We start from the raw sequence: 24,037 nt of genomic DNA on the forward strand, positions 1-24,037 counted from the left end.
AGGAGTTGATAGAGGGCCACCTTGTGGAAGGCTGGCCTTTCACAGATTGTCTGGTAGATTCAGTTACAGTAGTATTTTTACTTTAAATATATTTTGACATAGCTGTCACCTAAAGTTTAGAAATGTTATTATGGGTTTAATTTGTTCCATATAATTTTTCCCATGTGGAAAATACCTGTCACTTCTGAGTAAAATGTTTTAGTTTGCCAAGGAAGCATGTAATAAGTAGCAGTGTGCTCAGCCTATGCCTGTGTTCTTGTGTTCGCAGTGGAAGCTGGGGTTCCCTGCGTGGAGCCTCTCTACCTGGTGTGTCTCTTTCTAGGCCAGTATCCCATTCTCTGTGGTTGGATCCAATCAATTGATTGAAGCCAAGGGCAAGAAGGTCAGAGGCCGCCTCTACCCATGGGGTGTTGTGGAGGTGGAGAACCCAGAGCACAATGACTTTCTGAAGCTGCGGACGATGCTCATGTAAGAACCCCGGGCGTACCCCTTGCTTCCCTATACGTCCCCGTGTGTCCCCTGTGCATCCCCGGGCATCCCTGGGCATTCCCATGGGCAGTGTCGAGCACAGAGCGTGAAGCTTTTTGACTGCTGGGCATGCAGGGGCTGCTGCAGCCTGTTGTGGAAGGCCGTCCCTGGGAGCTCTCTGGGACTCACACAGCAGAACCCGCCTGTCCCTTTCGAGACCAAGTGCTTAGCACACCCTCCTCCCTAGTCTCCCAGCTCTCTTGACGCTGAAAGTAGACCAGATGTGCACTGTGGCATGGCCGCACCGAACATGGGACGTCTCCTGCTCTGGGGGCAGATATTCAGGCTGGCTGCATGGCGGCCTTTCCACCCTCGGCCGCCACACACGACCATTTCAGGTCCACCCCGGGCAGCCCTGAGGTTCTTCCGTGTGTTCTTAGCACCTGCAACAGACCTAACTACAAAAGCAGATGTTTTCCTCTAAAAAGTGTTCATCTAAAAGTGACAGTAGTTGATGCTATTCTTGAATCAAGAGGCATACAAAGAGTATTGCTGAAATCAAAGATCCCTTTACTGCATCAGAGAGTGTGTGATCTAGGTAAATTTTGAGTAACTGAAAATTGATTAAAACCACTAAGCTTTATCAACAATTCAGTCACCACATAGGAAGCTCGGGACGGGTTCTTGTGGTCACGCTGCTGTCGTGGAGGCTGCAGATGGAGCCTTCCTGTGCGTTGTATGTTTCTTAGAGCAAGCGAGAGCACACCGGCCCTCTGCCTGCTCTCCATCCCTTTCCTCACGTTTGAGCAGACGCAATATGTTACCTTTACTCATTCTTGGCTGCTTAAGTATTTGAAAAAGCTGAGCCAAGAAAATGATAAATGTTTTCTGAGATGATTAGAAGATTTAAAGTCCTGTTTCTGGTTTATTCAAAATATTAGTGCTTCATTGTATGGTCTTTTTCATAGCTTAAATTAATGAAGTCTTTAAGCTGGAGAATTCGATTATATGAATTGCATGTTTTCCCTAAGTTCTTTCAGAAAAGCATGTTCTGTTTCAGACATTGTTTACCTAGAATGATCTGCTAAAATCTTACCTGGGCACTGGTGATGGGCTCATGCAGAGCTTGGCAGCACCTGTGGGAGAGGCCACTTGGAAGGGTCTCCTCTCCTAGCCCTGTGGGCTGTGCTTCCACCTGTTTTGGGGGGAGGGAGGAGCGAAAGCTGTACAGCTTCAGCCCCATATCCCAGACTCCCAGCAATTTTCTGTACGATTTAGCAAGTAACAAGTGGGGTTTCGGCTAGTGGGGCTTCTCCCTGCCGACAGCTCCCACACACAGCCAGCCTTGCCGCGCCCTTCTCTCTTCCAGCACCCACATGCAGGATCTCCAGGAGGTGACTCAGGACCTTCACTATGAAAACTTCCGCTCTGAGAGGCTCAAGAGAGGCGGCAGGTTGTTTCCCCCACCTCATGGCTGTCCCCTTCTCTCCATACTGTGTCACAGATTCACCCTGTCCTGCTGGGCTTTCCTGACTCTAAGCAGCACAATTTGGTTTCCTACTCAGAAGCTATTACTAGGCATTTGTTGCTAATGTCATCTTACCTTGCTTTCTGTAACCTGTCAAAGGTAACATGAACCATCGGCACGCAAAGAGCAGGTTTAGCTGGAAAGGCCAGAGATTGGTCTCAAGAATATCACCCTCTCTGTAAATGAGGGCAGACCTACCTGCCATTAAGAAAGTCAGCTCCAGGGCACCCGGGTGGCTCAGTTGGTTAAGCGACTGCCTTCAGCTCAGGTCATGATCCCGGAGTCTCGGGATCGAGTCCCACATTGGACTCCCAGCTCCATGGGGAGTCTGCCTCTCTCTGACCTTCTCCCCGCTTCATGTTCTCTCTCACACTCTCTCTCAAGTAAATAAAATCTTTAAAAGAAAAAAGAAGGCAGCTACACTCCTCAGAAATGCACACAGTGCCCTCACCTTTTCTCTTTCACCACTGTAATAGGTTTTATTCAAGATCTGTGTTTTGTGACCTGATTTATGCCTGATCACATCCTATCTCTGCTTAGCTTACATATCAAGTGATCTGTATCATTTATAATAAGAATTTTCTGTACAGTGGTTGCTCCCACACTCCTGATCCACAGGAATCCGTTCCAAGACCCCTAGTGGGTACCTAGAACTGAGGAGGGTGCCAAAATTTATACTCACACCCCTATTTCCTGTACATACCTGTCTATGATAAAGGTTAATCTCTAAATTGGGCACACGTGAGGGATTAACAACCACAATAAAATGAAACCATTACAGCTGTAGCCTACCATCAGGGTTATATGAATGTGGTCTGACTCTCAAAACCTCTTCTTGCCCTGTACTCACCCCTTTTCCTGTGGTAATGTGTGGGGAGGGACGGAGGCTCTGGGATACAGTGCTGGGATGCAGCGCTGGGCTACTGCTGACCTTCTGACTGCCCTTCAGGAGGGTCATGTGTGTCCAATCCACGGCCTGGCATGGGGCACAGTAATCGCAGATCCAGGGGGTGGCTGTGTTGTAATTTATTAAAATATTCACATTTTTGAAATCTGGTGGGTTTGTGTATATATACAGGGTGTATGTTAAGGTTTGCTTAACCTTACCTGGGGACCAGGTATTAAGGTTTTGGAGGCCGATGTGGAAGGGAAATGTGGACTCGTGAAGAGCTATGTCCTCACCACTCAGGGCCTGCTCAGCAGGCCTCCTCGACCTGGATGCTAAGGCCCTACTTCTTGTTTAAGTGTCCTTGTCACAGTCTATGTCCATTAAGACCTGTCCATCCTCCCGATGGCAGCTGCCACTCTTCAAGTAAGGAAAGACCAGAGTGTCCCACCCCTGCTTGGAGTTAGAGAAGTTTCTCAAATTCACCATCTTGTGCTGTGTTTTTTCTCATCTTTCTTTCTTACTCATTCGTGTTAGTCAGAAAAGTGATAAACAGGTAATTTTAAATACTTTTCTCAGAAATGTAGAGTAAAATTTTACTTTGGGTATTTGTCATCAGAAATAACCAATTAAGTTTGTTACAATATTGTAATTGTAATTTCTTTCAACTCTTAGGAAAGTGGAAAACGAGGACATGAATAAAGACCAGATCCTGCTGGAGAAGGAAGCAGAGGTAAGGAGAGAAGGATATTGTTGGTGTACATCCACAGATCATTACAGTTTTTCTTCCTTTTTTAAGAAGGAATATATTACATGTAATTATTTTATTGTGTGTACATTTGTATAGTATAGATATTACTTTACATATGTTATCATTTGATTTTCGGTAGCCATTTAGAAGGAAAAACGTGGGAATAGTGCAGATTTAGTGACTTTCGTCCCTAAAGCTTAGTGAATTTAGTAATTTAGTAGAGTACTCAAAATTCAGTAGTTTTTCTATAAATAGATAATAGATCTAGACAAGTTGGAAAATACAAAGAAAGAGACTGCCACTCATTAACAAAAATTTGAGAACTATGCAGGACTGATACAGAGAAGAAACTAGAACTTCCCTGGTGGTCTAGTGGTTAGGATTCGGCGCTCTCAGAGAAGAAACTAGAAAATTCTCCTGGAAACAATTTTCAGAATTTAAATGGACACATGACTTTAAATTGCATGTTAATGACTTGCATGTTAAATTGCATGTTAATCACCCATTGCAAAGATCACAGTTCTTTCTAAACTGGATGCCATTCCTGCAGAGTGGTTTGGTTTGTGAAGTTTTTCTGGGGGAGAGCTTGCTGAAATAGTTCCAACGCTTGGTCTGGAGACCGGGAATGGAAAGCATAGGAGGCCCTGTGAACGCACGCTGATGAGGGAGGGTTAGCTCCATCGCTCATAGAAATCCAGTGTGTGGCTTGGGCATGATGGGCTGATGGAATTCACATCCAGAAATGGGTCTGAAGTATGGAAAAGTGTCTACGAGAGGTGGCGTTGGGGTCTGTGGAATCCACACATATCCAGGAAACCCTCCAATGGGCCAGCCTTTGGAAACAGAAATAAGACTTACTTCTTTGGAAAAATTAATTCAATATGGATTAAAGTACTTAAATGTTAAAAACATGACTACAAAGCTACTTAAGAAAATTCAGGTAAATATTTTATGACCACCTGCCTGGAGGCCTTTCTGAACCAGTGGAAACCATAGTCATGAACAGTGGTGAAGGTAGTGGAGAAGAGCCATCCACCCGGTGAGCAGTGGGCGCCTTGTTGCCCCTTAAGACAAGTCCTAGGCCCAGTCCACATCTGGGATTGGCAGCCCCTTTCTCACCTTTTAGGTTAAAAAGCATCTTTTGTTATCCTGTCTTTCTTAATTCTTCAGTTTGCTGTTAATTTCTGTTTCTTAATTGAATTGAATTTTTATCATTTGCTTAGTTTTCTATTGAGTTATTTGTTCTTCTACTGATTTATGAGAGTCCTTCGTGTGCTCTTTGTCATGTTTTGAGAAAGCCTGGAAGTTGAAATTTTAGGAATCTCACAGTGCCGCCCCTAGAGGGTATCCAGGGAGGACTGGCCTTGGGAACCAGTAACGAGTCCCCATGTCCTGTCCCGTAGCTCCGCCGCATGCAGGAGATGATCGCCAGGATGCAGGCACAAATGCAGCTGCAGATGCAGGGTGGGGACGGCGACGGCGGGGCCCATGGGCACCATGTGTGAGGTAATGTGGGGATTGGAGGGGGGCAGACTGCTTCCAGATGACTCGTACCTCTCTCTTGTCTCACTAGTGTCTTGCATTTTGAAGTTCTTGGGTCTGACTCTCGCTGGCATCCAAGGAGACCAGGCAGCTTCTAAAAAGTGGAAGTTCCTCCTCGGCTCTGCTTGTCTAGTGAAGATGTTAACGAAGACAAATATTAAAATAACCTTTATTAGTCATGCAGTTAGAAACTTACTACAACTGAAAACAGAGTTTTGAAGGTGTTATTAAAGCAGATTATGCAGACCAAAGGTAAAGATGGCATAAAGCGGCAGATAAGGTCAGGTGGGCCAGGGACCTCGAGGGGGATTGCTGACTTCTGCTGTCGCCGCAGTTCTCCACCCCACGACAGTCTGAGAGTCATGGCAGATGCCTGGCCCGTTGTGCGCTGGCCTCCCTGTTTGAAGGGAATCTGCAGACACCAGGGACCCTGGACCAGGAAAAAATAAGTGTCTCTTCCCCTCTGTCCTTTGGACAGGTGGGCATTCAGAGCTTTCTAGGTGACTGCTGTCCTTACCTTGCAGAGGAAGGACAGAGAGGTGAAGTCAAATACAGGCCAGAGGTGAAAGCAGCTATGTGTGGTTGGGGCTGAGGCACACGGCTCCCTAGAAGAGAGATGCCTGGGGCTAGGCAGACTGAGTGGGTACTGGCCACAGGCCCAGATCTGGGGACGGGAAGCTGGGGTACAGCTGCAGAGTCCACTATAGGTGGGGGCCTGACTGTAGAGGCAGGACAATGTACGTGGTAAGAGGAGGAGATTTGGGGACATGAGTGAACTGAGGCTTTGCCAACATGGGGCAGGATTGATGAGACAGAAGGCAGGGAGCCCGGACCCTGGGACATCCATCAGGAGTCCCCCACGGCAGACATGCAGGTGATAGAGGAAGGAGCTGCAGGGGTGTGTGGGAACACTGGCCACCAAAACAGCACCCTGCCCTTGGGGCTTATGGGGAAAGGTCTCAAATACATACGAAGCACACAGATGCATATGTTGGGTGTAACCAGTTACTGGAATGGGAATGTCCGTGTAACCCCCCCCTCCTGGGCCAGAGTTGGTTGTTTATGTTCAGCATCGTGTTGACACCTTAGAACAGTTGCAACAGTGTGTACTGAGTCCACATAGCACTGATGAGGACACCGTGGTGTGCCAGGGTTTTAAGTTATTTGCCTGTACACCTATAACCGGCGGAATGTCAGCACCGCCGACCCCATGAGGCTGAGGCTGCATGAGCAGGTTTGGTGCCTGATGGGGAAAGCCTGGTGAGTTAGAAAGAAATGGGATTTCTGAGCAGTGGAGCTCCTTTGAGGCAGGTGGGGTGTCAGATGTTTGCTCATCTCTGATCTTGCTGCCTCTCTAAATGTTAAAACTTCATGAAGTTATGAGGAATCAACTTTAGGTTTATACAACTGATTTATATTTTGCACACACTGCAGTTTGGTGGTGCTCCTGGTTCCCAGGAGATGTTTTGATTTAGTTAACTCTGGTCATAGGAGTCAACTTCTGCCCAGTTTGTGCCCTTTGTTACACAGAAAATGATGCTGTTAATGGTCATAGCAGTGAGCATTGCACCACTTGCGTTTAAACATGTTGTGTTGTGTTTTTCTAGAAAACGCTTTGCAAGATACAGAAAACATTCCGCATGAGTTCTACAGCTGCGTGTTTCCAAGAGATCATTAGAAGGGTGCCCATCCACATTTTATAGTACCTGTGCCTGAGAATTTAATTTTTTTTTAAACTTTTGATGTGTTGTTTTGTATGAAGTACTTTTAACATTTGTATTTCGTTGCTATGTTATACTTTATATTTTGTGAGGTGAACCTTGCATTTTTCATTTTTCTTCCACCTTGACTAACCACTAATGTTGGAACTGATTTCCAGGATCAGTCAGTATATATAATTAACATTGAATTTCTTTGATTTGGCTGGCCTATTTGTTGAGGAGCACTCTTGATTTCATTTCTAGAACATTTGGACATAGCCAGCCTGTGCCTGGGTGCTAGCAATGTGGACCCAGTGATGTGGAAAGATGAGCTGGCATCTGCAGGGCACTCACCAGCCAGGTCACCAGGATGGCGCTTCTCCCTTGCTTCACTTTGCTTCAAGCACAGTACCTAAAACCAGTTTTGCTGCTATAATTCAATACTGTTAATTCATCTGCACATTTGCTTTTTTACCAAGTAAAACAGAATTATTATCTAATACGGTATGTGTATACTTAAATAGCTCTTTTAAAAACAGGTAATCAGGGGCAAATTTTAAGAAGTCTTTGGCTTCTTATGCTAGGTCATTTTTTAAGCTGCTCTGCAGAGAACACCACAAGCCACGTTTTGTAGTGTTCCCCGCTGATATGGTAATACTCCGCTATGTCATGAGTGTCCGTGAGCACCAGTTTTCATATTATGGCAGCGATTCTTACCCACACAGAGCCAATAAATTATTTTTACTCAACTAACATGAAAAGTAACTTTTTAAAGGAAAATTAATAAATGATATATTTAGAAACCAGCCTTTTTTATATTTTTCTATGGCACTCTCATGTGCTTTCTGTATCTATAGGTTTGTAAGATCTGCCTCAGCAGTGAGAATCGGGGTCCTTTGGAGGGTAGCCCTCTGAACCCAGACCAGTCCTGGGCCCTGAGGCTCGTGACCCCATAATGCCTGAATTCCGGGTTGGCTTTCTTTTAACTGGTTCTCTAAAATTTTTAACAGTTTTCTGAAAGGCAGATAGGAGCAATCATTTTTCTATGTGCAGACTGTTGTACATTTTCAGCTACCATCACATTCTTCGTTGTGTCGGGTGAGACTGAAAGACATTTCAAATCTGTGCCGTGGTGTAGGACTGATCAATTCCACCAGTCCAATTGGTTTTCTGTGCTCTGTGGCCTTGGCCGCTCCCTTCCCTCCAAGGGGCACTAAGGGGCTCTGGGGCTTGCTTTTTCAACATTTCTACTGACAGTGGGAAACTGGTCCCCAGAAAGTGACAGGTGAAAGGACACCTGGAGGGAGCAGGTGTTGGCTCCGTGTTTTCATTTAGCTCTAACAGGAGGGACAGAGATGCAGAAAATGCCTCACCTGAAGATGGGAAGAGTTTTGCTTGGGCCAAAATAAAGTGACGTGGTCCAAACAGGTTAGTCACAGAGGTGGGCTACAGACAGTAATCGGGTGTTCTCAAGAATTTTGTCTTCTCATTGTTGCATGAAGAAGCCTTAGGTTCAGGTACAGTCATACAAAGGTCCATCAAGAGGAAACGTAAAGTGTTTGATGACTTTAGAGCACCTCCGTGTGAGGCCAGCTATCTGGGTTACATTGGCATTAAGTACACCAGGAAAAGCCATTTAAAAGGTGGTGCTGGGGGCACAGTTGTGCATGGTGGCTGCAGCCCCCCTCCCCCCGCAAGTTTGCAAGAACTGCTAGGGCCAGCCGTTAGTCACATGATAAGGGCTATTTGGGTGGGCAGACCTATGTCCTCTCACGTCTATGGCCCCCTCTGTTTTGCTGCCCAAATCTAAATACAAACTTTCACTTAGAGATAATTATTTTACTAAGGGGTAATCTTTACCTATAGAAATGTATTTTGAAAACTTATTTCACACAGCAATTTTGTATCCATTGAAACTAACCTTTTATCAATAAAGCACTATTGTTTGGCTATTAAGTGAGGAGTTATTACTGGTTCTTTATGAAGGTGTGAAGTCTGCTCAGAAAGGGTCAAAGCCCTGCAGAATGTCTATGCATAAGATCAGGAGGAATTATTGGCACCCATAACCTCAGTACCCAACTTTGTATTGGGTATCCAATAAAATAAAGTATCCCAGCCCAGAAGAGCGAGCCATAAAGACTAGGGAGAAATTAATAACAGGTGATCTGATCATCTACTTAAAGTGAGAGGATGTGTGCTAAAAGTTAGCATTAATAAGAGTTCAGTGATGTCTACTCACAAATTAGAAAACGGAGCTAGAAAAGGGATCTCAGTCGCTGTAGCAGTAACTACTAAATTCCTAGAAATATAAATGACTGGAATAGATGTAGGAAATTCTATTCTAAACATATTTTTTAAAGATTTTATTTATTTATTTGACAGAGGGAGATACAGTGAGAGAGGGAACACAAGCAGGGAGTGGAAGATGGGAAAGCAGACTCCCAGCAGAGCAGGGAGCCCAATGTGGGCCTCAATCCCAGAGCCCTGAGATCACGAGCTGAGCCAAAGGCAAATGCTTAATAACTAAGCCACCCAGGCGCCCCAACTCTAAATATTTCTAAGAAAAGATGACTATGGAGAGCTCTACAGCTTACTAGAGGACACTGTTTACACCAGGACTACCAAGTCTGGTCTGGGTGGCTGGATGGCCCTTGGGCTAGCCCACACCACTGAGCACCCGAGGACCCACCAGTGCTTCTTGAAGCACCTTCTCTCTGGTCTCACACCTTGTACTCTCCTGTTGGGTGCCGGCAGAGGCCCTGCATCCTCCAGGGAGTCCCCTACCCCTCTGACCAGGCTCTCTCCTGGCCCCCACTGGCCCTGCACACCTTTGTTGGGCACGGAGGAGGTCAGTCTACCCCTGAGATGTGTGTGCAGCCCTGTGGGCTGTGAAAACAGTCCACTGGACTCTCACGGGGCTGGGGACCAGTTAGAGGAAAGGCCTTAAGGAGTGATAGGGGTCATGGGGACAGGAGGTGGAGGGACCTCTGTGCAAGGCTGAGCTCTTCAACCATGTGCCTGCCAGACTGGCTCCCTGCTGAGCCTCAGACACTGAGGCTACCCTGTAGGGAAGGTCAGCTTTTCAAGCCTCTTCTTTTAGGAAATGTGATGAGTCCGGCCAAGCCCAGGAGGTGAAACTCCTAAGAGGGGTCCCCCTCAAGGATGAGCCCAGGTCCATCCTACATTTATCCCTCGAGGGCAGCGCGGGGCAGGACCCGTCCCTGCGGGCCAGTTGGGTAGGATCTTGAAGGATGCGTAGGAATTCACTGAACCCTTAGAAGAAGGGGTGTGCGCTCCTGGTGGTCGCGGGCATGGGAGGCCCAGGAGTAGTGTCATATTTTCGTTCCCGGGTTGGGGGTCGTGAGGCTAAAGGGACCACAAGGCTGAGAGGATCATCGGCCTCCCCCACGCGGCCAGTCTCCACTGCACCATAGCCTTGTTGGGCCGTCAGGAGGCCCCAGGAGTGCAATAAGGGTAGACGCGGGTGGCTGGCGGGGTGGCTGGCGGGCGGGGGCCGGGAGGAGAGGGGCAGCGCGGGGAGGGGCCGCGCCCGGAACCGCCCCCAGTCCGGCGAGCCGAAACGCGGTCCTCAGGCCGAAACTCCGCCCAAGGCTGAAGCCAACCTCCGGAGCCGAGCACCGCCCCACGAGGCGAGTCTCTGCTGATTGGCATTCGACTCCTCCAGTCCCCTCTCGCCCCTCCTCCTTCCAGTGCATTCACCAATCATAATTCTGTGCCGCGCCGCAGGGCCGCGGGCCGTGGAGGCCCCGCCCCAGATGCTCGCAGGCCAATCGGCAGTGCGTCCGCGGGGGTGGAGGCGGGCCCAGGCGGGGCACGCGGCGCGGGGCGGGGCTTGCAGCGCGGAGGCGGCCCGCGGACAGTCGGGCGCGGCGGTCGGGAGCGGGAGGAGCTGGCGCAACCCGAAGGCCGCTGCGGGCGACGGCGCGGGCCGCGTCGGCGGGTGAGGACGCAGGGCCCAGGGAGCACGCTGGGCCGCGGGTGGGCGGGCGGGAGCGCGGGGGCGGCGGGCCGAGGCCGGACTGGCACTGAGGCCCGCGGCGGCCGGGCGCCTCAAGACAGTGGTCCACCCGCGGAGTCCGCGCCCGGGCTCCGGAGGCCTTCCAGTAGGCTGGCGGGGCCCGTGAGTGCGGAGCCTGCCGCCGGCGGCAGCGTGCAGGCCCAAGGGCGGGCCAGACAGGGTCTCGCGTGGAGGCCCGGGGAGGGGTCGCGGTGGGGTCGGCCCGGGGGGCGTCTCGGGTGGAAGTCGGGGGGGGGATGTCGGCCCGGGGGGCGTCCCGCGTGGAGGTCCGAGGGGGCGAGGTCGGTCCGGGGGGGGCGTCCTGCGTGGAAGCTGGGTGAGGGGGTCGGCCCCAGGGGCCGTCCCTCGAGGAGCCCTGAGGGGGTGGAGTCAGGGGTGGGTCGGCGGCGGGGGGAGGGGGCGTCTGCCGTGGAGCCCCGGGGGAGGGTCCGGAAGGGTCCTGCATGGAGGCCTTGGAGTGTCCCCCTGGGGAGCGTCCCGCGTGGAGGCCCACGCAGAGCCACAGGTGGAAGCTCAGACTGGTTGAGACCACACCCTTCTTGGCCTTCACGTCAATTGTATCTTAAAGGTGGGGATGAGGTGTTAATGTTTTTAGTCCACTAAGGTCTAGAAATAATCCTAAGGCATTGGGGAGGCATCCGAAGTTAAAATGGGACCAGAATATGGCCTAGTGCATCCCACAAGCACTTTTTCCATTTATGCTGATGGCCACAGCCTCCAGTGGCCTCTCAGGTGCTAGTCAGTAGTGGCTGGGAAAAACAGAAATTCAATCTTGTGTGGAAGGAAATAATGTCAGTACATAGTGTAAGGAGACAATGGAAAGATTTAAAACCCAGGGCTAAATCTTTAAAGGGTGGTTTTTCTTTCTCCATCTGTTTTGTTTCCATGAGGTCGTCTTGCCTGGACTGCTGTGGATAGTTTGATAGCCATCCGGTGGCGTTGGGTTAGAGTGTTGGTTTCGTGCAGACTGTGTGAGGACAGACGGCACAGATTTTCTCTCTGCCAGAGAGATGGGACAAGACGTTTGAGGTAGGAAGGCATGGAGTAACCCTTGCTTATGGACCAAATATGACTGATTTTGTGCATCCGCTGTTTGTGGGACATGTGTGAGTCCCTGTACAGCAAAAGGGAGAATTCTGTGTTAGGGGTCGTGAGGAGCTTCATGCTGGTGATTTTATTTGGTTCTCTCCCAGTCTAGGAAGGAGACCTGGCCAGGTCTCACTGCCCTGTGTGAAAGCAGAGGAAGTGGAGGGACCGGTTTGGGGTCACACCCTGGCTGTGCTGCTTCTGTGTCTGCCTTACTGCAGACTCTCAGTGCCCCGTTGGCTCTGAGCTGTCCAGACTAGATGCTGACGTGCTGTTTCCCCAACTACCAGTTTACTGGTGCGCTTATATGCGGGGCCTGCCTTTCAGAGTAGACTTCCAGGGTGTTTCTGTACTAATTCATTTCCCAAAAAAGGAAGTGTATGTGATCTAGTCATTTGTCTCTGTTCCATACTGATAAAGTGGGGTTAAAATTTAGCTACCTCATATGGTGGTTGTGAGGACTCAGTGTCTATAGATGAGCTGTTTGTAGGTGTCTAGCACACAACAAATGCTTAATGAACATTAACCACTGCATCATCAGGTGGAAGAACAACCTGAGCACACCAAGAGCCAAGTGGGCAGGATTCAGGCAGGGTTACACTGCTTTGGGGGAAAGCTAGGACCTGACTGGCAAAATGAAGTTTGATAAGAGTAGAAGCTTAATGCCTTCTGTCCACACAGCCTGGCTTCTGGTCACCTCAGTACCTCCTCAGTTAGTCAGACAGTAACAGTTCTCTTTCTGCTGCTTTTCAGTTTTGTTCTGTTTTTCCTTTACCCACTTTCTTATCAGCTTACTGCCTGCCCCTTTCACTCAGTGGGTCGTGAGCGTCCTACATGCAGCAGTGGTGGTGAGCATGCAGGAAAGCCCACTAGAAAGTTGAGTGTCCAGGTGAGGTCACTTGGGTCGTGCTCTGAGATCTGAGTGTCCAGGGCATCAGGGGATTGTGGTGTATTTTTCTACTCCAGGTTTTACCTTGGCAACAGGGAGTCAAAAAAGTGAGAGTTATACAAAACTTAATATGATAAAGCCCAGTGTTTGGTGGGTTTCCAGGGATTGTTACACTGGTGGTGATTCTGTAAATTGGTCTGCTCTTTCTGGGGATCAACTAGCAGTATATGGTAAAGATTTTCATTTTGGAATCCCAGTTTTGAAAACAAACTCTGATATGCAGTTCCTGTCAGTAGAGTCATGATAGAGTACTCCACAACCAGTAAACATGCTCTGGCAATCCTGTTCCTGTCCTTCCCTCTACACAAAATTTCAAACATTTGATCTATGGAAATCTGTTCAAAAATATGCCTTAACCAAAAAGGCGAAAGCAGGGTACACAGCGGTTATACTATTGTAACATCTGTGAAGACGTGGACAAGGATGAGAAGGGATGTTAGTCATATAAGTAGTTTTATTTTAGTGTTCCTCCCCACAAACTGGTGTTTTAATTTATAGTCATTTTGAAAAGCAAAAATCAGAAGGTACTTTAATATAGAATGTGGTGATGACTCTCCCAGCTGCAGGACAGAAGAGAACATTCTATGTTATAGTACCTTTTTATTTTTTACTTTTTAGAATGACTATAAATTAAAATACCAGTTTGTGTGTGGTGGGGGGTGGGAGGCGGAGCAATCCCATGACACTAGAATACACTGAGAGGAGATAGCACACCGTGGAGTCAGCGTCGGGTTGAGGCCGCCTGCAGAGCTCAGTACTGTCATTAAGTCACTAACCTTTCTGAGGCAGAGTCTTTGATTTGTGTGATGGGGGTCATGAGGATTGAATGAGATGATGTTGGCAAGGGTGTGGTGTGGCCTCCTAGCAGTGGCCATCCCTTGGGACTCTGTGGCTCTTGCAGTATGCTCCAGGAGAGTCTTTAGGCCTGACACAGATGCCCTCTTGTGGAGGCCTTCTCCCTTTCTTGCCACCCACCAAATTCCTGTCTGCCAGCCTAGATTTCCTTTCTCAGTGGTGCCCACCACCATTTAACACACTTCTTCTGTCTTCTCCCACTGTGATAAGGGGTGTTCTTGCCCATAAACTCCCATGTTCTTACATACTTAGGCTTTTTTGATACTGAGTCGGTCCTCAATAAATGTTTGAATGAATTAATCAAATTTCATTTGGGGCAAGGGCAGATGCCAACTTTTATAGGTCGTGAAGCTTATACAGTTTGGGGGAGGTAGTCTCTTTAAGAAAAAGAATATAATGGAGGCGCCTGGGTAACGCTGTCTGTTGGGCATTCGGCTCAGGTTTTGATTTTAGGGTCATGAGATCAGTCCCCTGAGTTGGGCTCTGAGCATGGAGTCTGCTTGGGACTCTGTCCTTCTCTCCCACCCATTTGCTCTCTCCTGTGAACTTCCTTTCTTAAAAAAATAATTTTTTTCTTTTAAGGAATACAATGTTATAATAATTAGCTAGAAAGTGAGTATTTATTTAGAATGAGAAAAAGTTCTACATTTGAAAAAGCTAATAATAAGAACAATAAATAGCATAAAAGTAGCCTGTGTCCTTTGAGATCACCTCGTCACATGACAGAGAATAGGAAGAGTTCAGTGATCCCTCTAGCATAGTTGACCACAAATTTTTGATAGTTAGGATGCATAAAACATGATTACACCTGTAGATAATATGTTTGCTGTTTCTAGTACAGCTACAGGTTTGTGTCTCAGAAAAGCAGGAATTCTGATAAATTCTGTTTTGTACAATTCCATTAAAAAAAGTGAAAGGAAAATGGTGATACATTATAATTATACTACAACATTAACAGTTATTTTTCTGACAACCCCAGTTTCGTTTATTGGGTACTAATCTCTCTGGTTATAGTTTTAACAGGTCTGATGATCATTTTCCCACAGATGAGCCTCTGGCTCGCCATATTTCAAACCTTATTTCTTTCCCATAGCCCACACACCTCCTCTGCTGGGCACCATTGGATCTGTACAGGTTGCCACAGAACCCCAGCCCTGTACCTTTGTTTCACATGCCTCTGGTGGGCAGGCATAGTGGGTGACATCAGTGTCCCTAGAAGCTCTACCTGCACTGAGATGGCTGGGGATAAGTGTACACAAGAAGTAATTGAAAACATAAGTATGTCCCACTAAATCCAAACTAAATGTGTCTCCAGCTCATTGTGCCCTTAGCTGCATCCCCAAAATGCCGACAGCCCCTCCTGAGCTGCCTGACGTAAAGGGAATGACGTTGTAGTAGAAAAAGGCAACAGTCTTAGTTGATTGCAGTTAGAATGTATTCTATCAGCCCTACAAAAGGCCACAACCATAGGCACACTTTGCTAGGGCCTTTCCTGGGACTGGGGAAGAAGCCAGTGCGTGTGGGGGGCCCAGAAGCTGGAAGCGGAATAGCTTTAGAGTCAAGAGGCTTTTGCAGGGGCAGCTCTGGCCCTTGGCTTGATGCCAGATAATACAGTAGTAGAAGCACGAGACAGGTGAGGGTGCTCAGTGCATCTCCCGGTGCCTAGCGGGAGTGTGTGTGGGAAGAAAGAAGCAACACTACAGAATTTGACAAATTGTTTACATTTTACTAGGCTTTATTAACTCTTGTCTCCTTCATAATTAAAGTCCCAGGTGCTTTGGTAGTAGTTAATAAAGTAAATGTTGGGGGAACAAGTCTCAATACCTAAACAAGAAATTGATTCCAGAGAGTGCTTAAAAATATTTTTATTTTGCTGAACTGTTGTAGAAAGAACAAGCATAACTCCTAGAGGAAAGACATTAGTTATCGCAACTTTCTCCTGGAAGGGGAGCAGTGACTACCATAGGTAACCCCAACCAGTTAAGCCTTCTAAAGTAGGTAGTATTTACGCGGTAGTCTGCAGAAAAGCCTTCTGATTTCAGAAGTAACATATACTCATCACTGGAGGCAATGTGAAAAATACAGAACATTGGAAAAAGAAAGAAAATCAACCTTCCTTCTCCCAAAGATAACCATTATAAACATGTTTTAAAATGTATGGATGTCAAGTTCTGGTTCCTGGAAGATGGAATAAACACACTCCAGGCTGTCTCCCCTGCCCTGACCCTGGCTCTAAAGGCCGGAAAGCTGCATGGAGCCAGTATTTGAAAACTCTGACAGGTAAATAGTGAGAGGAGGATTGGAAACAGAGGCCACTGCACCAGCAAGGAGTTTCCTGTTTTTCCTCCAGGATTCCCTAGCCCAGTCTGAGGGTATCTGAAAGCCACAGGTGGGCCCCAGGTGCAAACAGAGAGTGCTGTAGGGAAAGCCTTCTACTTTGAGCTGCAGGAGAGAATGGATAAGGCTGCTGTTTTCCTCCCCTCTCCCCTGTCCTCCAGTCAGGCTGTGACACCTAGAGCCTGCAGATACTTGAACTCTGAGCGAGTTGAGAGGAAACCCCCATTGCTTTTTTCCTGTCGCTCCTCCTCCTGTTTTTTGGTCCCAGGCAAGGGCGCAGTCACAGAAGGTGCACAGCGGAGCAGGTAACTGAAGCCCCAGGTTTCTGGCTGGAGGACTAAGAAGGGAGCACTCCAGGGAGACTGGGAGAGGGAAAAGCTCAGCAAAGTGACACCTGAGGTTGCTTTTGAAACTTAGGGCCTCACCACTGAGCCATGCACATGTGGGTCTGACCCTGAACAAGCTAGCTTGCCAGGGACTTTGGGAACTCAACTGAGGGGTGGGCCACAGCCTTGGAGCCAAGCTGGCCACTGAGCGATGATGCTTGGGGAGGACGCAGCCTCTGAATGTGAAGCTGATGCTGAGTCCACTGCCTGTGTCTGGATCCCAGGCAGGCTCATGTCTGCTAAAGCAGAAACACCAGCATTCTCCATGGGGTTTAAACAAGACCCATCAGCTCATAACACAAGTATTAAGATGTCCACGATCCAATCCAGAATTACCCAGCATACACAGAACCAGGCAAACACCCCCTCAGAAGACAAGACAAGCGAAAACCAAGTGGATACAGGTGTTGCCATTCCCTGATAGAGACTTGGGGGTAGCACAGTTTTGGCTCCCATGACCTTCACTCCCTGATGGTACTTCTAGGAATATGGGATGTTACAGCAGCTGATGCCAGCAGGGATGGGGGTCAGTCCTCTACCCAGGCAGCTGAACAGGCCCAGAAATGCATTTTCCAGAGCATCCACATAAGACCCCACAGCAGCTGTCCCTTTGTGCATGCCTTGTGAGACCCTAGGTAGAGTGCTCTGCTGGCTTACACTGACCCAAATTTCTGACCCATGGAGACTGAGATGGTAAGAGGCTTTTATTTAAGCTGCAGTAAAAACTAAAACACACTTTAAACCAACTGTTATTAAAATGTCCCAAGAAGTAAGGGTAACTCTTGAAACAAATGGAAAGATAGTAAGCAAAAAAGCCGACATTCAGAAGAAACCAGTGGGAATTTTAGAACAGAAAAATACGGTAACTGACAAAATAGAGGTGACAGAGGGTAGAGTGAACTTTTGATGCAGGGATGTACAATTTTTAAAGTCAAGTTGTTTTTCATTTTTAATCTTAAAGAATTTGGACAGTGGGTGCTAGTCCTTTGTCCATGAGTTGGATCTGTGGCTTTCAGCAAGCCGCTCTGTTCTTGGGCTGAGATTTCTCATGGAAAATAAGGGGCTGGGCCAGCATTTCACAGTGTACACACACATTCTTCCTCCCACCTGTAGACTATACCGAGGGCTTTGTGAATCCTTACGTACCCTGAAAATTGTTGCTAGATCTCTTGTTTTTTCTTTCCATGTTTTTTAAACTTGTGGAAAATTCCACACATTCACAAAAGTGCATATATCAGAACCAGCTCCAATAATCAATATATGGGCAATTGTGGTTTTTGGGGGTGGGAGCTATTATGCCCTTTCAGTGATTCCTTCCTCAGTGGATTATTTTAAAGTAAATCCTAGGCATGATTCCACTTTATCCATAAATAGTTTAGTATGTGTCTCTAAGAGAGGGACTTTCCCCCTTCATATATATACAATACCATTAAAACATAAAGGAAATAAGCAGTATTTATTAAATCACCTAATATCCAGGAAGTGCTCAGATTTCCCTGATTGTTCCACAAATACTTGAATCAGGATTCAAATAAGGTTCACGGGAAGCATTTGGCAGACAACATCTTTTATCAGTTTCTATCCTCTCCCCCATTTTTCTTTCCTTTTTTTAAAAGTGCCATTTATTGAAGAAATTAGATTATTTTTCACGTAGAATTTGCCACAGTGTGGTTTTTACTTGTAGTCTTTTTAATCCTGAGGTTGTATTTCACTAGTGATAGGCAGTGAGGTTATTGAATTTGAAAGTCACTTGGATTAATTCCTGTTGTAGTTTAGCTGCTGTCTTAATGTACAGTGAGGGTCATTTGTTTCATTTGGATTGAGTTTTGGGGCTTGCTCTTCTAAGACACTGATTTCATGCTGCTTTTTTTTTTTTTTTAAGATTTTATTTATTTATTTGACAGAGAGAGATCACAAGTAGACAGAGAGGCAGGCAGAGAGAGAGAGGGAAGCAGGCTCCCCACTGAGCAGAGATCCCGATGTGGGACTCGATCCCAGGACCCTGAGATCATGACCTGAGCCGAAGGCAGTGGCTTAACCCACTGAGCCACCCAGGCGCCCCTTCATGCTGCTTTCTAATCATGTAAAACATCCATGAGGTTCCTGGGTCAACCCAAGGAAACCCTGCACACTGGAAGAAAGGTCTCCAGGGCTGAATTCCCAGTGCCTTCCGGCCCAAGACAGCCGCTATCCAGTTTGGTTTATCCTCCATTGTTGTTTGAAGATAGGCAAAAACATGTTTCTACAGTTCTTTCATTCACTTCATGCTGAAGAAGCATAGAGAGAGGAGCATCTGGGGTGCTCAGTCGGTAAAGTGTCTGCCTTCAGCTCAGGTCAGGAATCCTTAGGTCCTGGGATCAAGTCCCATGTCGGGCTCCCTGCTCAGTGGAGAATCTGGTTTCCCTCAGCCCCTCCCTGTAGCTTGTGTGTGCACTCTCTCTCCCTCGCTTCCTCTCTCTCTCTCAAAAAAATAAATAAAATCTTTTTTAAAAAAAGAAGAAGAAGCATAGAGATCCTGTTTTTTTTGTCTATGACGACTTTGGTGTTCAGTTGGGCAGCTTTATACCAAAGGAAAAAGTGTTGAGAATCAGTCAGTTATCCAGATTGTTTCAGCTCTTAAAACTTTATTTTTCAGGGGGGGCCTGAGTGGCTCAGTTGGTTAAGCCTCTGCTTTCAGCTCAGGTCATGATCTCAGGGTCCAGAGATCGAGCCCCACATCGGGCTCTCTGCTCAGCAGGGAGCCTGCTTCCTCCTCTCTCTCTGCCTGCCTCTGCCTACTTGTGATCTCTGTCAAATAAATAAAATCTTAAAACAAAACAAAACAAAAAAACCTTTATTTTCCAGGGCACCTGGGTGACTCAGTCAGGTGGGTGTCTGCCTTCAGTTCAAGTCATGATCCCTTAGTCCTGGGATCGAGTTCTGCATTAGGCTCCCTGCTCAGCGGGGAGTCTGCCTCTCCCTCTGCCTCTCACCCAGCTCATGTTCTCACTCTCTCTCTCAAATAAATGGATAAAAATCTTTTTTTTTTTTCAAAAGATTTTATTTATTTATTTGACAGATCACAAGGAGGCAGAGAGGGAGGCAGGGAGAGACGAGGAAGCAGGCTCCCCGCTGAGCAGAAAGCCCGATGCGAGGCTCAACCCTAGGACCCTGGGATCATGACCTTAGCCGAAGGCAGAGGCCTTTTTTTGTTTTTTGTGTTTTTTTTTAAGATTTTATTTATTTATTTGAGAGAGAGTGAGAGAGAGCATGAGAGGGGAGAAGGTCAGAGGGAGAAGCAGACTCCCCCTGGAGCTGGGAGCCTGATGTGGGACTTGATCTTGGGACTCCAGGATCATGACCTGCGCCAAAGGCAGTTGGTTGAGCGTCTGACTCTGGACCTCAGCTTAGGTCTTGATCTCAGGGTCATAAAATCAAGGCCCACACTGGGCTCAAAGGTGGACATGGAGCTTACTTAAAAAAAAAAAACAAAAACAACACTTTGTTTTTCAGTCAATAGAATTTTGTTTAACATCGAGTCAGAATATCTGATGGCCTGAATTATTGACATCTGTTTATTGTTAAGGCAACTCCTTTAAAAACCTAGCAAGTAAATTGTAAGGTCTGCAAATACTGGTTATGTCCAAAGTCATTTCTCTGCACCAATAGTATGTTTATATTGTGTTGAATTTGTCTGAAAGTAATGTCCTTTTCGTACATACACTGGCCTCTATCTCATATGGTTAGGTATGAAAGATGGGATAACAGGATTTTTATCAGGTACTTAATTTTGGCTAGTAAATACTATAAATTAGTTGGAATCAAGAGCACATCTCCTTGCATTTTACCTTTACACTGAGCTGTCTTTCTCAAACTCAGAGATTCTTAGAGTGAAGAGGATGTGATTGACCATACTCTCCCCCTGTCATTTTCCAGAACAAAAAGTGGGCCAGTAGTGGGGAAGTGAGAGCTAGAGTTAGATCCCAGGTGTCCTGCCTTCTAGCTTCTACCCAGGCTGCTGATCTGCACTTCCCTGTTTCCCACAGGGCCTGCCTTTTTATCCCAGCTCGGTGGACACCTTGCTGCCAGTGTGGGCTGCCCTTCCTCGTGTTTGAGGGGCTGCGAGGCCAGAGATTCAGGTCCTCATTGGTCCTTAGGCTTCCCACAGGTAACACAGCATTCTGGAGCACCTGCTGGGGCAGCATGTGCAAGAGTCCGACAGCACTCTTCTCCCCAGGTTTCCAGCACCAAATGCCATTTCTGTGGTGATCCGACCAAGTCGCCTTCCAGGGGCCGGGGGAGCTGTTTTCTGGAGGAGGGGTGTGTTTGTGCAACACATGGCTGTGGATGGCCTGCCTGCCCTCTGTCTGGCCAGCCGTCCCTTGTCAGCCCTGGGAGGTGCTGCCTTACAGCACTAGTTCCGACATTGTTGTTTCTCATTCCTTACATTGATTTAAGTACCTAGTTGCTTATTTCAAAAAACGACCAGTGGTCCTGGTTAGGGAATAAAAGGACCTGTCTCTCGCTCAGCTGTAATGAAGACGTGATGCAGACCAGGGCCCAGGAGCCGGGTGAGAACCCCATCTGAGCGCTTGTGGCCAGCACTGCTGTGCATTGTAGGTACTTAAGAAAAATGCAGTGAAAATAAGCATCATGTTCTGTTTCCTGGTCAGTATAGACATATGATTTATAATTCTCCTGAAAGAGGTAACTGAAAATATTTCAAGGGAGGTAGGTGTTGTTTTTGCACGACGGAATTTTAAGCCCACCCCTTTACCCCTTTACGGCAGAGCATGGACTGTGCTTTTTCCTGGGAAGCCAGGTTTTCCAGTAGACAGGGAGGAGGCTTCCTGGCCAAGTCCAGGCTGGACTTGAGTCATGGCTCTGCCACTTCTGTGTTATGTGTTCTGTGGCAGGCTTTTTTTTTTTAATAGCCGTTATTTTCTAAAGATTTTGTTTATTTATTTGACAGAGATCACAAGTAGGCAGCGAGGCAGGCAGAGAGATGGGGGGGGGGAGCAGGCTCCCCGCTGAACAGAGAGCCCAACTCAGGGCTCGATTCCAGGACCCTGGGATCATGACCTTAGCCGAAGGCAGAGGCTTTAACCCACTGAGCCACCCAGGCACCCCTAGCTGTTATTTTTGAGAGTAGTGTTGAGTTCACAGCCAAGTCAACCTGTAGGTGCAGAGATCTCCGAATGCCCCTGTCCCTCTTAGGCACAGCTGTTCCCACTGTCAGCATCCCAACCCTGACAGACACACCTTTGTTAAAGCCTGCTTTGCCATGTCATCACCCAAAGTCTTGACAGACTTCTGAGCTGAATTTTTCCAATTTCAAGATGGAAATATGTGACAAGGTGGTTTTTAAATTTTTTATTAAATCCGTTTAGAAGCTAAGTTTATGGTAGCATTAAATGTCAGTGCCGGAAATTGTATCCAGCTACAGAAATATTTTTAGGAATGAAGACTGCAAGGCATTTCATTCACACGGAAGGAAGATGGGAAAATAAACTGCAATCCCTTGTACAGCCCTGGTTCTTTACATCACGGCTTCCCTCTAGATTTCTGGAGAGGTTCTCGGGCAGCAGGAGAGGTGAGCAGGGACCCACGTCTACCGTGGAGGGCTCCCCGGGCTGCAGAGTACCTCCCGTGCCAAGGGCTGTTAGTGGCCTTGCTGTGTTTCTAGTCTGTCTTGCATACTCTTGCCCTTTTAATATTTATTTATAAGCACACGAGGCAAAACAAAGTAATTTCTGTCAAGTCATTTCTTCCATCTAAAATTATTAAGGAAAAAATCTAAATGAGAATATACAATAGAATAAATGAGAGAAGTGACTTCTTAAAATAGGTTTTGGCTGTATATGTATTTTCAGAATTGTAGCTTTCCTTCAAGGGGAAGAATCAGTTTGGTGCCCAGGGTAAAACATCCCCTGGCTCCTTCAGAAGGACCTGCTTTTGGTGCATCAGTCACAGGTGAATGCCAGGAGCAGACCCAGTACTCACACTCCTCTGTTTGCACGTGGCACATACCCTACAGGTGGAGTGTTCCTCACTCCCCTCCTCTCCCTTTTGCATTAACTACTCACGTTTGTGAATTTGAAATGAAAATGTCATACTTAGGGTTCTCAGAACCTCCTATATCCCACGTTTAATATTACCAGCATGAATATTAGTGATCTTCTAATGTGTTCTGTTTGTGACCATAGTCATGGCCTTCCGCTGCTGCCGTCTGTACAGCGCATTGCCTAATGAGGCAGTTCATGTTTCTTTGATGTCAGTACCATGAATTAAGTAAATGCTTAGCAGACATTCACAGTAGGTATTAGTTCCTGCTCTCAGCGCACATACAACCTGGAGAGAGAATTCGGATATGAATGTGATCCAAACATGTCTGTCCACCAGGGGCAGCCCATTCATGTGCAGGAATGGGGGTGGGAGGTGTATCTGGCAGAACCCACATGCCGCCTTGTCATTTTGCTCACTCCTTTACCAGTTCACTGCCCCTGAGGGTTTTGGCTTTCTTGTGTTTTGCTGCTTGTTTGATAAATCACATGTTTGTGAAAGTTCACGCTCATGTGAGCTGGGAGCCTTGTCTTTGCTGGGTAGGCTATCTTTTCTTTTCTTTTTTTTTTTAAAGATTTTATTTATTTATTTGACAGAGAGAGACACATTGAGAGACAGGACACAAGCACAGGGAGTGGGAGAGGGAGAAGCAGACTCCTTGCTGAGCAGGGAGCCTGATTTGGGGCTCGATCCCAGGACCCTGGGATCATGGCCTGAGCCAAAGGCAGACGTGTAACCCATTGAGGCACCCAGGCGCCCCTGCTGGATAGGCTTTAAGTGTGCAGCAGAGGTTGCTTGGCAGGTGACTGAGAGGCTTTTAAACTTAATTCAAGAGACAAAAGTTCATGAGATGGTTCTTCTCGATAACAAAATAAGCTGAAAGGGTCAGGGGACTCAGCAGTTAGGTTGGAGCACGAGGGAATGGATTGGAAATTAGTGAGATTAATTCTCTATTAAAATTACCTCAAATTAGTAGGAGGCTTGCCAAAGGCAACTGAGTGAAATAAAATAGTTTTTGTAGCAACTCCGTTATTTCTTGAATTAACATCTGGCATTTGTTTTTTTGCCATACTATGTTTTACTGTTAAATATTTTTCTTGAAATTGACTTTCAAACACAAATACACACATTTAAGAAAAAAATTTGCCATAAACTGAAGGAAACTATTATACAAAGAAAAGCAAGCCATAATTATTAGATTCTAGCTGATAGTTAGCCTCTTCTTTCTTTGTTAAAAATAGTAATGTGGGGGCGCCTGGGTGGCTCAGTGGGTTAGGCCTCTGCCTTCGGCTCGGGTCGTGGTCTCAGGGTTCTGGGATCGAGCCCCGCATCGGGATCTCTGCTCAGCAGGGAGCCTGCTTCTTCCTCTCTCTCTGCCTGCCTCTCTCTGCCTGCTATGTGATCTGTCAAATACATAAATAAAATCTTTAAAAAAAAAAATAGTAATGTGATTGGGGCGCCTGAGTGG

General features: G+C 47.0%; 2 protein-coding genes across 7 annotated transcripts in view; both read left to right on the top strand.

The window, feature by feature from the left end:
- The window catches only part of SEPTIN2 (septin 2), a 34,250-nt gene extending 25,419 nt beyond the window's left edge, over positions 1 to 8,831 (top strand). For all 4 annotated transcript variants that reach the window (XM_047721641.1, XM_047721639.1, XM_047721640.1 and 1 more), the window contains exons 9-13: positions 323 to 468; positions 1,838 to 1,921; positions 3,558 to 3,615; positions 5,037 to 5,139; positions 6,783 to 8,831. In XM_047721641.1, the coding sequence (XP_047577597.1) occupies positions 323 to 468; positions 1,838 to 1,921; positions 3,558 to 3,615; positions 5,037 to 5,138 (390 nt within the window). In that variant the 3' untranslated portion in view covers position 5,139; positions 6,783 to 8,831. The remainder of the gene's footprint in view (positions 1 to 322; positions 469 to 1,837; positions 1,922 to 3,557; positions 3,616 to 5,036; positions 5,140 to 6,782) is intronic.
- A 1,892-nt stretch (positions 8,832 to 10,723) lies between these two features.
- FARP2 (FERM, ARH/RhoGEF and pleckstrin domain protein 2) overlaps positions 10,724 to 24,037 on the top strand; it is a 108,771-nt gene continuing 95,457 nt past the window's right edge. The window contains exons 1-2 of one of the 3 annotated variants that reach the window (XM_047721645.1): positions 10,740 to 10,836; positions 20,553 to 20,674. The gene's annotated coding sequence lies outside the window, so the exon portion shown is untranslated. Of the gene's footprint in view, positions 10,837 to 11,922; positions 11,944 to 20,552; positions 20,675 to 24,037 lie in introns of those variants that run through there. The other 2 variants (XM_047721643.1, XM_047721646.1) reach the window with 2 other exon arrangements.

This window comes from Lutra lutra, chromosome 3 (genome assembly GCF_902655055.1).
Source record: "Lutra lutra chromosome 3, mLutLut1.2, whole genome shotgun sequence".
Classification (NCBI taxonomy): Eukaryota; Metazoa; Chordata; class Mammalia; order Carnivora; family Mustelidae; genus Lutra; species Lutra lutra.